This window comes from Monomorium pharaonis, chromosome 6 (assembly GCF_013373865.1).
Source record: "Monomorium pharaonis isolate MP-MQ-018 chromosome 6, ASM1337386v2, whole genome shotgun sequence".
Lineage (NCBI taxonomy): Eukaryota > Metazoa > Arthropoda > Insecta > Hymenoptera > Formicidae > Monomorium > Monomorium pharaonis.
Window position 1 is genome coordinate 1,708,058 of NC_050472.1, and position 16,872 is coordinate 1,724,929.

At 35.6% G+C, this 16,872-nt stretch overlaps 1 protein-coding gene across 3 annotated transcripts in view; it reads left to right on the forward strand.

The window, feature by feature from the left end:
* The window catches only part of LOC105831718 (acetylcholine receptor subunit alpha-like 1), a 210,755-nt gene that overhangs the window by 81,258 nt on the left and 112,625 nt on the right, over positions 1-16,872 (forward strand). For all 3 annotated transcript variants that reach the window (XM_036288749.1, XM_036288748.1, XM_036288750.1), the window contains one exon: positions 10,220-10,264. In XM_036288749.1, the coding sequence (XP_036144642.1) occupies positions 10,220-10,264 (45 nt within the window). The remainder of the gene's footprint in view (positions 1-10,219; positions 10,265-16,872) is intronic.

Genomic DNA, 16,872 nt, shown 5'->3' on the forward strand with positions numbered 1-16,872 from the left:
ACGCATACGACAGACTTTTCTTCTTACGTTCCGGCAAGCCGTGCTCGATTTGTCAAAGGATGGTTCCGTCGTTCTTGACATAAATAAATCTGCGCTCCTTTCACGCTTTTACAATCTTATCGTGTTCGCGGAACTCATTACGCGGACGGTTTAAACGAGTCAAGAGTATTCGCGTTAGCTACAGCCCCGTCGTTCTTCTAGATCTCATTTGCAGGTAGTCGCGTCCAATCTTTATTCAGGAGGGATCCCGACCGAAAGTTGAAAAGAAAGCCTCTGTGCTCTTACACAGGATTTAACGTCGCTTAATTATTCCGACGACTTCTTTACGTATTTGATAGGAGAAAATATTTTATGTATAAGAAGTCAGTTCTCTAATGTGTAGTTAAAAATAGAATATATAAGTGATTAATTATTAAAAATTAATATATTACACATTAAAATTTCAGAGTTTAATTCAATTAAAATTCTACTTTAATTAGAAGTAACGTAGAAATTAATAGTTCTAAATAACTCATTCAATAGTTGTTTCTGCTTAATCTAATAAACTTAGTTCGCATTAGACGATGAAATAATAATACCTAAATACTCTTCGCAGTTTTAATGCTGAAGATGTTGGAAATTATTTCATACATATGAGTTAGTTATCGTATACTCTTCAGTAATTTGCGCATCTTGAAAGTTTGTAGCATGTATGGAGGTTTATCTCCATACAGTACATATCGATTACTTAACTGACTCTCAGCTAAGGATGCTTATAGATCTACAGATACTAAATGATATCAAACACTCTTATCAAAGCATCACGTTTCGCAATGTCAATATGATATGTCAAAAAAAATTTGTTTATTTTAAATTATCAATTCTGCCTAAGTCGTTTTTTATTTGTTTCTGCAAGAAAGACTCGTGTAAGTAATCCGTGTTATTAAGATATCGTATCTTTTTATGTTTCTTCTTTTCCTTATTAGTAGTTTGCGTATCCGGATATTTTCTCGTTGAAATTTTAAAATGATCATAATTACTAGAAGTATGCGATGTTTTTGGATTTTCAACGTTGCCTGATGTTTTTGAAATTTCAACGTTGCGCATTTCTTTGCTTTCTTCATTATTTCATCTCTCTGTGTTCGTTTTCACGTTTCTGCGACTTCCTTTTTCCCCGGTTAAGCGCACGTTTGCTTTCGAAGGTTTATTAGTTTCTTAACCTACTTTTGAACAATGTACGCGTACGGAACAGCATGAAGTCTCTTAACGATGTCTCGTAACTTTCGTAAACAAAGCCGTTCGACGTATCGTCTGCATATGCAGCACAAATTTTGTTTATCGTGATAACGCAATTGCGATATTGCATTATGCGTTATTTTTCTTAATGAATTTTATAAAATAAAGAGCTTGCAATGTACGATGATTTTAAATAAAAAGTTTATGGGGGGGGGACACTATATTGTTATTTAATTATAAATACATTCTATATTCCGCAGGATCTTAGCTTGCAGATCTCAATCCACTTTATAATCTCTCTTTCTCTCTCACAATTCAATTTATTACAATTCTAAAAGAATCTCGGAATTTAAATAAAAGATTTAACGAAGCTTTAATGCTGAAAAAGTTACGAAAAAAATCTATCTCTCTTAACAATTACGCGAAGGAAAATTCCCAAGTTTGTCTTATTTAATTTGCCCATTAAATTGAACCTATTATTCTAAAACGTTTTCATATAATTCCATCCACACGGTATAATAATAAAGCCAGTTTAAATATATTTTTACTTGCGGCAATTCGCTCATACGTTTAACATATTTCTATCACCGGAGATCGTGGTGGTGGAGATAGGAAATTTCCTAGAGTCTTAAAGGTTGAAACCAAATAAGACTAAAAGACACGAATAATGGTATTCTCCCTAAGTTCGTTTTCCAATTCCGCCAACCTCCTGTGTCCCAGAACAATTCCTTTGTTCTTTTGTTGAATTTCTCCGAGGTATCGTTAAAGCTAGCACTCCGGAAGCGTTGTCAAGTGAAAAATACACGGACATGGACATATATGTACGCCTACCGACATTTTACATTCTATACGAAATAAAAGAGTTAATATTTATTGGAGTAAAAAGAGAAGGGAATAACGCACTGGAACGAAATTATTATTAGAAACAGCGAAACGCAAGAATAAGCATAAAAAATGGAGGAATTTGTCTTTTAGAAGAGAATGAAGACAATAAGATGAAGAAGTGCAGAGAATAAAGAAAAAGAAAATAAATATGAATTTACTCCAGCCTGTTCACATTGCTATTGGCAGTATAGATAGAATCTTTTTCGACAGGAACGCAATTTTAAAAGAGAGTACGGGACTGATAGTCTTATTTATACGCAATCCTCAGTTCTGTAACCAAACAAACAACAAGTAACTCAAGAGAGGGTGGAGAGACGCGCGAGTCGACGAGATCGGAAATAGAAATAGGAAAGACGAGAATGCGAGCCGAAAGGGAAGAAGGGAACCGCTAGGGCGGGTGCGCGCCAAATAAAGAGTTACGGATAAAAAAAAAGAGATGCTACGGCACTGTAATATATCCCTCCTTTTCTGCGTCCCTCGAGGGAGCTCGATTCAACCACTCTGTTTCCTCCCGACATCCAATTTCCATACCATTAAGGGTAGTCCGCCCACACGCGGAACGTACATATCTTCGGCGCGCGGCGTACTTTCCCGACCGCCGCGCGCCGTCGTGTTTAAGATCACCACTCACGAGAAACGATCGCGGAGATACGACGAACGTCAAAGAGGTGACATCCTCCAGCGATATCCTCCGGATAATAATCCGGGTACGGCCATTTCCGGCGTGTGAATGCGACCTTTTTACAGGCAGCGTGATGATAATGAGCCGAATAAATGGACGCCGAAGCTGCGGCCTTAATAACACGATCAAGCCGCGTTGCGGTTAAATTGCAATTGCGCAACCGGGTCGTGATGATTAATAAGCTGCGTAACAAAGCATTTGCGTTTAATGTAAACGCAAGGATAGGGAAAAAGAATATCCGCACATTGAATTTTTGACATTTGTCGAGCGTTTTTAATGTTTTTCAGCAATTTATTGTATTGTATTTCTATTTGTGTACGAGTTTATATGTTTTGCTTGCAAAAATTCACAAAAGTAATTAAATTATTGGTGAAAATATCATAAGAATTAAATGCTGCAACATATCTTAATGTATAACTACATTGTGAAAATTTTATGGTACAAATTATTATAGTAAATAGTAAAAAAGTTATTATAGTAAAAAATTATTATAGTAGATAGTAAGTGCGGACCAAAGAAGAAATTTTCATTCAAACAAAATTTTTATCATGTTTTTTTAACAAATTATAGTATTTACACTACTTATGGTATAAGTTTCTGAAATTTTTTATTATGGTCCGTAGATATATCGTACATAGTAATTTTCGATATAAAATTTTCTCCGTGTAGAATCTTTAGTAGATTTTTACTGTCCAATCATTCTTCATAATAAATTTATTAATGATAAAAATTGAAATTGCGATAAAAGTTGCTAAAGGGAGACAAAATTGAGTTCATGGAGGCGCATAAAAGCACAAGGACATTTTCACCGATGCATCAAGGCACAATGTCCGGAACTTAAGAAATAAATCGGCGTTTCTTGAAGATACGAAAAGCGGCGCAACATGCTCACATGTTATATTGGCTTGATGATACGTGCGAATAATATATTATCATCGTCGCGGCAAATGGCGAGCATAAAATTGTTTTTGCTGCAGTATTGGTTATTAAAGAGGTGCGCAGCGCGATAAATGCGAATACAATGACGCGGAGTAGGTTGATAAACGATGTTAATAATCGGGCGAACGGCGCAACGTAAAACCGGATAATCGCAACGTAGCAAATTTCCTTTGTGGCACGCGGAGCGTAAAATATGAATTGGCGTATTCGTGTGTAACAGTTACTGCCAGTCATCTTGTGGCGATTGCCAATAAAGAAACTAGTTATATTGGCACAGCCTTTGGTCCCTTTTTCGTTACGTTAACTGATGTCCGAGGAACAACCGATACTGAAACGCTCCGTGCTACACGACAAAGCAAACAGCGCACACGCGGTATTACTGCGTTTGATTCAGGATATTTGTGTGTTAAAACCAGTCTCCGTGTAGCTACGTTGCCTGTGAGTAAAATCAATATTACTTTAGGCATTACTGCCACTCGATTGTAGTGATCGCTGTTTTTCTCGCGCAATAAACAAGAAGAGTTTCGTAATCAGCAGTGACCATCGCTGTTCCTGGATAGGATATTCGATAAATTCACAAAGATACTCCCTCCTGGAGCCATAATTTACTCCTTACTCTTCTTCTAAATTAGCCAGAAAGGCTCGTGGATTCTGCGCCACTTATCTCGATTTGCCCTTCTTTCTGCTGTGTTCGCGAGCCAACCAACGCGGTCTTTTTGGAAGTAGAAGTTTAACGGGAGCTGAAGGGTCTAGATGCTATCGCGGTACTTCGGAAAATTCCGCCGCTAAATTCCGACCAGTCATTTCCGTGTGACGGGACGAGCATTTATCGCGTATCCGCATTCCTAATCGATGGATTAACAAAAATTTATTCGTACTCACGGTCAATTCAATACTTTCGATACCGCAATCGTGTTTTATTTGCATCTCAACAGTTATTTGTGTGTGAGAAAAATTATTTTGCATTCCGAAATATCTCACTTTAAATAGCACACGGTAAATTTAAAAAAGAAATACGCAGCGAGTAAATGAAATAAAGTAATTTTATATACAGTTAAGCATAAAAGAACATTCGAAAGTCTCGTGAAAATTTTATCGGCGCGAATTTTTCAAAGAAATGCTAAACTATATATTCGGCCATACTACGGGAGAAGCAGAATTCTAGAGAGCATTCACGCTTACGTAACGAAATCTTTATAAAATATTAAACTCGGAAAAATATTAAATTCCAGATTGGTCTCTCCGTGCCTCGTAAAGTTCTCTCATGCGTCAAATTCCGTGATAGCGCTCGTACGTTTTTTTTCCACATCTACTCTTCATCTTTCTACTTCCTCTTTTTCTCTCTTTTGATTTCCTTCTTTCTTCTTCGAGATAAAAACTCTAGCAGACCGGAAATGAGATATAACTGAGTACCTAACGTTGTCTTTCTAATATCTTGTGTCGAACTGTAAAGAGAAGTATCCCTCTGTCGATGACCTCGTAAATTCTCGTCACGTAAAAAAGATCTTGAAGGATAACGATGTTAAGTGCTACCAAAGGTTCACGCTATCAATTGCGAAAGTTGCGCTTTTCTGTGGTTCACTCAGTTACGTGAAAAGACGTTAGAGTGGTAGAAAAGGTGCAAAGAAAATATGTGACTTATATAAGTTCAACAAAAAAGTATTTTCTACTTTTCCTTATCTCTTGTTCTTGATTTCTTCAGATCATCTGGAGTTAATCTGTGAACGAAAATTCGATGAAGTTCTGTTATTTATTACAGGTTAATTTCAGAGCATAAAAATATTTTATTACATTTATAAAATTAAAGCTTTTATGATATTAAAATAATGCGCTCTGGAGCACGAATTATTTAAATAATATAGCTATAATTTTTGACTATGTAGTTACAAATTAGACAAATAATGTGTGTGTGTGTGTGTGTGTGTGCTTTACACACACACACACACACACACACACACACACAAGAAGTTACGATTCTAACGTTCTACTTTATACGCTGTACGCGTTGGTCCATATTCTCATCGACGAACGAATTCTATAAAGGAAGTAGGAAAGCAGCATTGTTCGAAAGTACTCTTCGAAACTTTGTAATGGACAGATTTCTGTATTTTTACTATCCTTGTTCGATGCCTCAATATGATTTCATTTCTTGCTTCATCAAAGCGAACAAGTTCTTAGATTCTTCCTTCACTTTTCTTTGCCCCTATAGATTTTTTTGTGATTAAATCGGCGGGAACACCCGACACGGTTACGTTCTTATTCGTGTAACTTCCTTACAGATTTCTTGCACACTTGGATTTCGTATGGCATACGACGTCCATTCCTAGCTATTCGCGCCAAGTTTCAAGTTTCATTTCGGAAAGTTCCTGCTGACGCATTCGCTTGGATTTACTTATGTAGGCGTGCGAACTGCAATCGAAGGTTAAGGGTTGGCAGAGTTTAGAGCAGTTTTGGCATAGGATTCCCAGTAACGCATGCTTTACGCCAGATATAGAATTAACACAAAGAATTTAAAGTTTAAACTTTAAATCAGCGTCTGTTTTACGCGAACTAAATATTTAAAGTTTAAAAGAAACTCTTACAATATTTAGTTTGCGTAAAACAGACGCTGATTTCCCACCTGCATTATTACGCATTTAAATTAAATTGCAATTCTGAAAGTTTAATCGTCTTTTTATCGTCATGTAAAATTCTAAAATCTGCATAAATCTCGAGAACGCTTTTACTGGCGCTTTGTTTCGCTTCCTTTACATATTGTTTACTCATTAAATAAACATAATATTTGACCTGTTAAATACATATTAATGTATTTAATTGTTAAATATTAATAAAGATTATAATATCCGTAAATAATCCGTACTGCAAAGCGTAAATAATTACGTAGTGTAATGCAACAAATAACAAAATCTCGCATGGGTATTAATTGAAAGCGACTTGTTCAATAAAATGTTGAACACGAGTATGATTTTATTCTTTATTCGAGCGCACACATTCACACACTTGCATGAAAAATAGCATAAAATATAATGGAGTTTTACATGAAAGGATAAACATTTAATGAAAATATTTTACTGCCAGCGTTGGAAGAGAAATATGCGTTTATTTGACCGTTATAATAATAGACGATTCGATGATATAAATTTTTTAGTACCTACAGTTGCGCCTGCGATGGAATTACATAATTTATTCGTGTTGCCGGCGATAAACTATGTACTCATAAAAATTCTTATTGGTATGCGCATAATTCTTATTTAAATTCGAACACCGAGGTAACAATATCTTACCGATAGCTATAAAAGATTGAGCGTTAAGTTTTCCTTGGTTATTTTTATGTCATTTATATTTTTGTGTGTTACTTTTTTTATAAATCCAGATTTTTTGTCAAATAATATAACATGTTAAATTATATTAACTGACTTCCATTGAATGAAACATTATATTGTTCATTATTAGATGCAAAGACTTCTTTAATTGGCCATTATCATTTATTATTATTATTATTATTTATTTTGGATTGTAATCATCAGATTCAGTTTTTTCATTTTTTAATTGCACATTTAAATAAAATTATCTAATGCCATTGCTTTCTCTTACTTTACGAAATTAATATAAATTAACGCAGTAAATCATAAGTAATATTCACGATAGTAGTATTTGATTGCAAAGCTTTTGATACTTTTGTATATTTAATAAGGTTTACTCGCATTGTCGCAATGCCAGGAAATTGCAATATTGAGTCACTTGATGAACGTTCAATATTTAATCGTCCCTTGCATTGATTAACTTGGGAATAATGTAGGCTGTTTAACTTTTCTGAGACAAGACATTGATCGTTTTATCTGGAATTATCGATTTTTATGTCATTTGCAATGAGTTTCAGATAAGTAGCATTTTTTGCGCCGACACGACGAAAGTCAGTCTTCGATTACTTCCGAATCTCGTAAAGTATCTTCCATGATATTGTTACACGCAGCGTAAAACGCGACATTAACGTTACCGTTTTGAGAAAGTAAAGCGCGGGCATCGTGATTTTTCACAGCGATAAATGGGACATTACACGTCGCACTGAAGTGTCTACAAAAGGAGAGGTCCATGAAGATTTGAAGAAAAAAATATTGCACTCTATATACGTCAGCACGGTGCTATTAAACTTTTATGTTTGTTGGAGAATGAGCTTTTCTTTTTCTTTTTATTAAGAGTAAAATTGTGCAGGATACTTTCAGGAAATAAATTTATTTTTTTTTCTATTAAAAATTAATAGCTTTCAAGTTACCAAAATGCGACTGAAAATGAAATAAGCAGCGATAAGTACATAATAAAATTTCATTTGATTGTTGTCTTATTGATTTACAAAATTCATTAGTTTTAATGATAATTATTCTAAAAGTTTAGTTATCAATATGTCTAAAATAAAACATTAAATATAGTATATACGCACATGTACAGTCTTGACTTCTTATGAATAATATGTATCTCAAATTCTGCCATTTTGTCCGTGACATAAACAATATCGTATTTTTGCTATGTGCAGTGAATCTATCTAAGATAATTGCGTGCGCTAAGCTGCCGCATTATAATTATAACCCGGCTAGAGCAACGATACGTAACATCCGATTTGGTAACCGTAATTACCGCTGTGGTTACGATATTCACTTGTCGCGCTTTCGAGGATGCAGCTCCTCGTATCTGGCATGCGGACATTAATATGGTTGAGTACGAAATCGTAACCACGCTCACGTTCGCGAGCCCCTGTTATTATCACTTAGCTATCACGCGTCCGTAGAAGCGCGGCAGGCGATCGTTGATGCCGATATATTTGATTACACAACTGTAACTATCGCTGTGCTAGCGTGCCGTTCTCGTACGCTTCGAGTTTGCACGCGGTGCGATAATTGCTAATGATACGCTTGTGAAGCAAACTTTAAACACCGTCGCGTAAAATGCCACTGCGTAGAGAGAGCGGCGATAACTGCCGCCGTGATTAATCTTGAAGCGAGCCGCTGCGCTGAAAATAATACCGTCGTTTTATTTAATTTAATGCCACCGATTATTTCGGCTCCGCTGCTCCCGCAGCGTTTGCAACTTTTGCAGAATTTGTGTTCGTTTTAGATAATGATACATGTCATGTATAGTTATGTTTTCGTCTACTCATGTCGCGAGATTACAGTTTCTCGTCATAAAAAAATCCGAACCGAGTTAAATAAATATTGTAATAACTTGGAATTTTTATTTTAATAAAATTTAATTGCATGTTACACACACACACACACACACACACAAACTAAAATTGTCAAAAGTTTAAAAGTAGATTTTAATTAATATTTTTTTATTTTTTCCATGAATTTTAAATAAATTTAATTCCAGAAGAATTTTTATTCCAAATGCATACTCCTCTCAAGATATTTAATATAAAAACTTTTTTAATTTGAACAAATGCATTTTCAAACTTTTGTGCTATACAGAAGAATAGATTTTTCGAAACTTGTATCATTAAGATGCCGTTTATTTAAAAATAATACAAGAAGTATATGTTTTTAATTTTAATATGTATAAATTTTCACAGCATTGAAAATACATGAAAAACTTATACAGTTTCTTTTTAAAAAACCACGTGTCAAAGATTTAGTCGTTTAGTATACGATAAGCCGAATTCGGCTGTAAGCGGTAACTGGCTCTAACGTTTCTCTCTTGTGTGCTACCGAGATCTGCATATATCCGACATGAAACTCCGCGATAATTATTGACGATGACGCGACTGATTGTGACGCTATAACCGTTATCGCGTGGCACATTAACGTACGTTAGCACACAGCTTCAACGGCTACGTAGCCGAGTCCGTCTGCCTGTAGCACGACACTCACTACTACCCGTGAATCGCTACGATGCCTTACCTGCTGTCAGTATTATCGCGTTCCATTACTACTGGGCGCTGGCCGTGGACTACGCTTGCCAGTACTACTGATACCGTAGCGAGGTTCAATGCGAAACTGTAACTGCTTATAATGTTCGTTGACGTTTCTATTGGCGGAATCGGGAAAATCTATTGACCCGCGGCACGCGAGGGGCTATTAGATAACAATTATTGTCTCGCATAACTTAAATGGAACTGCCGCGCAACGTTCTTACCATCGTCGATCGCGATTATTATGCGCTGTGAATCTTTTTAGTTACAACCGTAATAATAAATACGTACAAAGTACATACTTATGAGGATACGTTTATCACGTATATATATATAAGAAATAATTTTTTTTAGGAAAATATAACATGGACATGTATTTGAAAATATTGTTTTCACATAGAAAATAGATATACTCGATGGTAGTATGATTTATTGGGATTTTCGAGTGGCAAGAGCTTTCTTTGTTATCTTTCTCTAGTATCATTCTAGTGTCTCGAAAAACCAATAAATCTATCTCTGAGTAACCAGAAACAGTCGAGGAGTAGGATAACGCCTTCTAGACCGATGCTCATCCATTTCTTTATTTTCTTTTTCAGAACCTGAAGAACCAGATCATGACGACAAACGTTTGGGTGGAACAAGTAAGTAAAATAAACTGGCTTTCTCATATGAACTTATGCGTATATTAGACTTGAATTAACATATTATATGCACAAAGCGTACGGACGTATTTTCCATAAATAATTTTGTTATAACTATTGAGTTAAAAAAAGTAAAGCTAAAGTAAAATAAAAATAAAAACTTATTTGATAAATTAAATAAAAAATTAAAAAAGAATTATACATAATATAGTTTCAGCATAAAGAATTATATTTGATATCACTAAAAGTATTATAAATACAAATTCATTGAATTATATTAATCAGAAACACGATATTTTTTTGCAATACTTTTTCTAGTGTCTACATTTAATTGATATTTTAATAAAAATTAGCCACACGGAGAGAATTTTCTCTTCAAAATTACCCTGAAAATTGTGGTAACTGTGAGACAACGTAAACCTTGAAGAATTTTACCATACTTTTAATAAAATTTACTAAAATTTAGTAAAATTTTAATAAAATTCGGCAAAGTTTTAGTAAATTTTGTTAGAAGTATAGTAAAATTTACAAAATTTTGCCAAATTTTATTAAAATTTTAGTAAATTTTGTTAAAAGTATAGTAAAATTCTTCAAGGTTTACGTTGTCCCACAATTACCACGATTTTTAGGGTAATTTTTAAGAGAAAATTCTTTCCGTGCAGCTTTGTATCTTCGTTTCATATTTATTTTATTGTTAATTACTATTTAATTATTAATTGATAGATAGAATTATAGCCATTAATGTAATATAAATATATCATTATTAATTTAATATCTATTTAGTATATCTCTATGATTATTGATTGATTGATTGATTAAAGCTTATCGTATTTTATTTATTAATTTACAATTTATTAAAGTATTTAATTAATGAGTTTGTAAGAAATATGGGTTTTTATTGTATATATAAAGCACATAAAAATGTAATTACATTTTCTAAAGATTTACTCTACTATGACGTAATTTTAGATTCAAATTTTATTCACGTAGATGCAATCGACAACATTTTGTTGTTGCGTAACTTGATTTACTCTTAATTTGTAGTCAAATTTTACTCATGTATGACGAATGAAGCGATACCGGGCAAGCTGCTTAAAGATTGCAAATGTCGACCGTCGAAATTTGGTTTCCATTTTCGTGAGTACTATACGCGATGCTACCGTATTGCTTTGATTGTCAGGAGATCTCCCCTTTCGACGTAGGACGGTGGTTTGGAATTTCAAAGCAGGCGAATTTCATTCGCGCTTGTCGACGACGAAATTCGAATCGGCGGATAGCAGTTGGCCTTTATTGTTATAATACTCTCTTGTGTACTCGCGCGATAGAACAGCTCCGTGATACAACTATTCCTCGTCCATCTTGCGAATTTATTGGTCGTAACCATTTTTGCTCTTCGTCTTTTAAAGATTGCATCTTTTCTTTTTTTTGCGCCATCCGTCACCGATGATCACAGAAGCGTGTTTGAAAGTGTCCACTTTGACAACTAATTTTGACGGATTTTAATGGAATTGATCCTTTTTATTATATTTTTTAAATTCTATTTTCTATTATATAAAATATAATTATCCCTTTGGTTATATATTTCGAAAAATTTTTTACACACATAAATTCATATCTTCAGGATAATTTTCTTAAGAAATTTCTTTAATATAAATTTTATAAATATAACATACAAATTTATTTACGAAATTTGTACATAAAGTAATATTTTCTATATTTTATTTTATATTTTTGAAAGAATAAGATATATAATATTTAATGAATGCATGAATTGATAGATGAGTATCTTTTTTCTAGCTCAGATAATAAATCGCAAATGTGTGAGGCAACAACCATTTTGGTTATAAAAATATAATGATTACAATTTTATATTCAGATAGTAAGAAGGTAAAGTAGGTGAGACCATGGTGACAAGCAATGCGTCAGGATAAGGTTCGTTGAAAGAATCTCTTTAACTTGGTTCAGGGGACACGCTAGGACGTCAAAAAGCTTGTGCCTCGCTTTACAAAATCTGCAAGCGATGGGGCGGTGTCTGCGGGATGCATTTTAATTGCAAAGTAGCCCAGGCGCACGTACTACTTGCCCCGCTCGCGGATGCAGTTCTCGTCTTGCAACGTGGAAAATTTGGAATTCTCGAAGAGTCGTCGGCTGTCGTTGGCGACGATCCAAAAAACTTCGGTATCGCGGTAGAATGGATTTCCTCAAAATGTACAGATATCTGTTGGTTGACTTTGGCGCAACTTTTTGAAGATGTTCCAAATTTTTATACGTGCGTGACAGAGGAAAATCTACGAGTATCATATCAGTATTCATATATCATTGTAATCACAGTAAAAAGAAATTTATATAAATTATTGTATAAAATAATCTAAATTTGTGTATTTGAAAATTAATGCGCTTAGAAGAGTAAACACATGCTATATGTATTTTTTATACTTTTTATGATACGATAATTTACATTTACTAATGTAAGTTTTAACGTTATATTTTTTTGTTGTATACAATCGTCGAGACAGTTGTACGAAATTCTCTTAGGGCTAATTACAATGAGTTCTTAGGGAGAATTTCCGTTAAATGGCATCGAGGGCCAAAGTACTCGTAGCCGTTAGACAATAAGTCTTTTAAGCGAAATCGAAGATACAAAAGTTTGCCGGAAGTTTAGTCGAAAAGTTGACCTTAGGCATGAAAGTCCCTACTTTTTATACAGCACAACTGCACGCTTCCCGTTTGTGCGGAACTTTTTTGTCATACTCCTTTTATCCGGTTCGTTACGACCGTTTGTCAGTGTCGATAAAGCGAGATCGGCGGCGTCTTCCCTCTTTTTTTTCCTGGCATCGACCCGCAGGACAGTAGCGGATGAGCGAGCCGGAGAACGGAACGTGGAGAAGGGTAGTCAGAGGTGAGCTCCCCTTCGATGTCATGTCAGTCCCGTTGAAGTGGCGCTCCTTTATCGGAGTTTCAGAATTGCTTGCAATTACTGTTCGTCAAAGAGAAGCGAGCCGAGAGATGAGAGGCCGACTGGCAGTTTCAACAGCGGTCCTATGATGGGTTCGGAAGTTCCGCAATACTCAGAAAGTAAACAATCATATGTTTTTCTTGTCAGAAAGATGGACGAAGCCGCAAAAAGGGACGGGGAAAGTTTAATCGAGTCTGTGCGTCGTGTCTTATTTGTAAAACAGGGTGGATATTATCTTCGTTCACAGAAGACAAATTGCGCTCGATGGGAATAATAGGCGAGAAAATCTTATGCGGGGGAGGGAGGAGGGCAAAAGATCTCTAGAAGAAATATTTTCTCGCAAGCTAGTTATAATTGGAGAGGAAAGATGCGAGGGACGGAGTATTTATTGGCAGCCATTGTACAAGTCTCGCGTGTACATAGAATCGGGGCGGTCGATTTCGCGACCGGATTTATCGGGTCCAAGTGTCTCGCAAACGTACGCTGTGGATTGTTGCCGCTATTATTGATATTGTTAGAATAATTACAGTGAACCGGGGAACGCGAGCGGTGCGGCGCGATTTAATGCACGCGCGGCTGCGTATCGCCGCTATCGACATATCTGTTGGATTTCATCGTCGATGGGAAATCGTAATCGACTGTATACCGCGCGAAATTGCATAGAGCTCAATTACGTTGTATATGCAAATTATCGGTGACTCTATCGAAAAATTATTTAATTGGGTTATTGCCGTATTATTATTGTCGCATCGTTCGCTCCATTATGAAAAAGAGAAGAGAGAGAGAGGAGAGAGGAGAGAGAAAGAGAGAGAGAGAGAGAGAGATCTTCAGTAATCATACTACATTTTATTTTCTTCCAAAATGAAATACAATTTATTCTAGAAATTTAAAAACATGTTTATGGATTTTTAGAAATCTTATTAATTACTTTAAATAATAGGTGAAATAGCCGAACACAAGATATCTATGACAAGATACCGTCTTGATATCTTTTTACATAATAGTTTGAGGATTATTATTAGGTCCATTTAGTCGCGTATCGTTGGAAATCGGTCCAAGTTCACGACACAGGTCGAAGAAATCATTTCTCTATAGTAATATTTATAATGTAAATATGCCGAGAATGAGAGAGAACTTTTCATACTCCTTAGTCTTTGTAACTGCAACGTAATACAAATAAGAAACAGATTCTCACTCTTCCCATCCCTTTTGTTCATTAACCGATGCGCCGATCCAATGGTCGTGTTACTTAACTCCTCCATGAAGAGGGCACCGTCCGTTACAAAGGTTGGTCTGAACACAGATTCAACATCGAGCGTGGATTTACATAGCGAGCAGTAGGTTTTTGCTTTGTTATCATGTAATTGCATTAGGTGAGTCGTTTATGCACGCTGATCTCATTTGTTCACAGGTATACATTATTACCTCATCGTGACATTATTATGCTTAATAGTACTCTTATTAAAACCGATGTTCACGTTTAATAATTGATTATGAAATGAACACCCCCGTTGATTGCAACAAGATTAATGAAAACTGATTGTTTTCAAATTATTTACAAAACATTCGGGTTTTGTTACGAAATGCACAGTAGATCAAAATATAAGAAAAGGCAGATGTAACATGTAGCGCTCTTTTAAAAATTATATATAGTATCTAAGATCATAGAATCGTTTAAAAAATTTTTAATTGTATTTATTGAAATAAATAAGTCGAAACATATATTAATTTTAGTTCTTGTAAATTATTCTTTATGATTTATTTCTCAAAACTTTATTTCTCAAACTTTTTATTTATCTAACAAATGATAGATAACAAGTCGTTTAGAGAATGTAATGTTTACTCGAAGATTTGCAATGATTGAACATTTAACGGTTTTTATATTCTTTACATACATAGTTTGAAAGTACGATTAATGTAGAAAAATTTGGAAACATATTTTTTTACGTACATTCACAAACAAGTAACTTCATTTTGAGAAACAGAAGTTAATATTTTACCAAACTCAGTCGGCGCCGTCTGAATAACGAATTTATTGTGCAATTCACAAAAATGCGAATATCAAAAAGCGATGTTTGTTCCGAGCCGATGTTCTTAAATCGCGTATTGTTGTTGATTCTCCTTCAGTATTTTCTGTAGAATAGCTGATCCGGGGATTACGGATACGCGCGACCCGAGAGCTTGTTTAAATAGGGCAAGATGTTTGCATCGCCGGTATTTATTCTACTATTCTGCCATTGTTGCTCGAAGCTGGCTCGAGTTTTACGGGGCTTCCGAATGTCCGACACGGACGATTGTCAGCTTTTGCTAGAAAAGAAGCCGACAGCTTCAGTCTTGCCAAGTTTTCTCACCTACTTCGGTAACAACGGATTTCTTTCTATCCTTCGCTTGTTTCCCATCTCTCGCGAAATGTTCTGACATGGGCTTCTAAAAGATTCGTATTTAATCTGTCGTGAACAAAAAAGCTGACTGAAACAACATGATTTGAACAGTTCTTTATTGCAATGCATTTATATTCTAAACTTGTTTATCATTCTTTTGTTATAAATATATATCTGCTTTCTACTTGATAGTTTTATCTTTTCAGTATTGTCGGTTTAATTTTTATAGGCAGAGATACGCGATTTGAATATGCAGACATTACATGCGCTTGTATTTTCATATACATATTGCCTTACAAATAGAAAGAATTTATACAAAATGATAATATCGTGCAGGTTGTACGTGCGCAGGTTCTGAAACTGCTAGTAGAGGAAGATATACGTTTTTCATTACCGAAAGTACAAAGTCTTGTATTTCAAAGCTGCTAGCGACTAGTTTCGCAATTCTGTTATCAATAGCGACATTCTGCTGGTACCTCAAAAATATATAGCCGTTAAAACTACAAGACAAAATTCACGCGCGCGTGTGTGTGTACCCGTCTGCCTGCGTTTTCCGTGTGCTTTCCGTCGTGAGATTTTTTCGCAGGAGCGAACGTGACGCTGCGTTTACGTGGCAGCTAAATCTGAACGTGAGACAGCAGCGTCGACGGAGCAACCGCCCTTCAAACTAAACGGGTGCGGCGTACGATAATCGACGGTGAGTACCGTCGCGTCGTTGCGCCGCGACCCGCTTTATCCCGGACGTCGTCGTTGAGAAAAGAATGACGCGGTCTCTTATCTCCCTCGCGAGTTCTCACAATTGTCAATCGCGATTACATGCGTGACTTCGACGGCGGCAAATAAGCCCAGTTTGCTGAGTTGTCTCTACCTTTTGCGGCTGTGAATTTTCTCTTTATTCTGAGAGCGCTCTCTCTCTCTCTCTATCTCTCTCTCTCTCTCTCTCTCGATATGGGCAAAATCCTTTGGGTGCCCCGCGACAGGAGACGTACAGTGCGACGTACCCCGGGAGAAATACGGAAATTTTCAGTCGTTCTCGAGTTTAAAAGGTTGTGCTAGATAGTTGTCTCTCCTTCACTTTCCTCTCTCTCTCTCTCTCTCTCTTTGCGATGATACGTTTTCTGATACTATGCAAACCGATTTACGATGCACTTTGGTCTCTTCTACTTTGAATGCATCTTCAACAAAGAGATAGTTAAGAAAGAGAACAGTAACTTAGAGGAAAGATATAAAACGATTTAGTTTATAATTTGTTCGCAGAATAAAATAATACG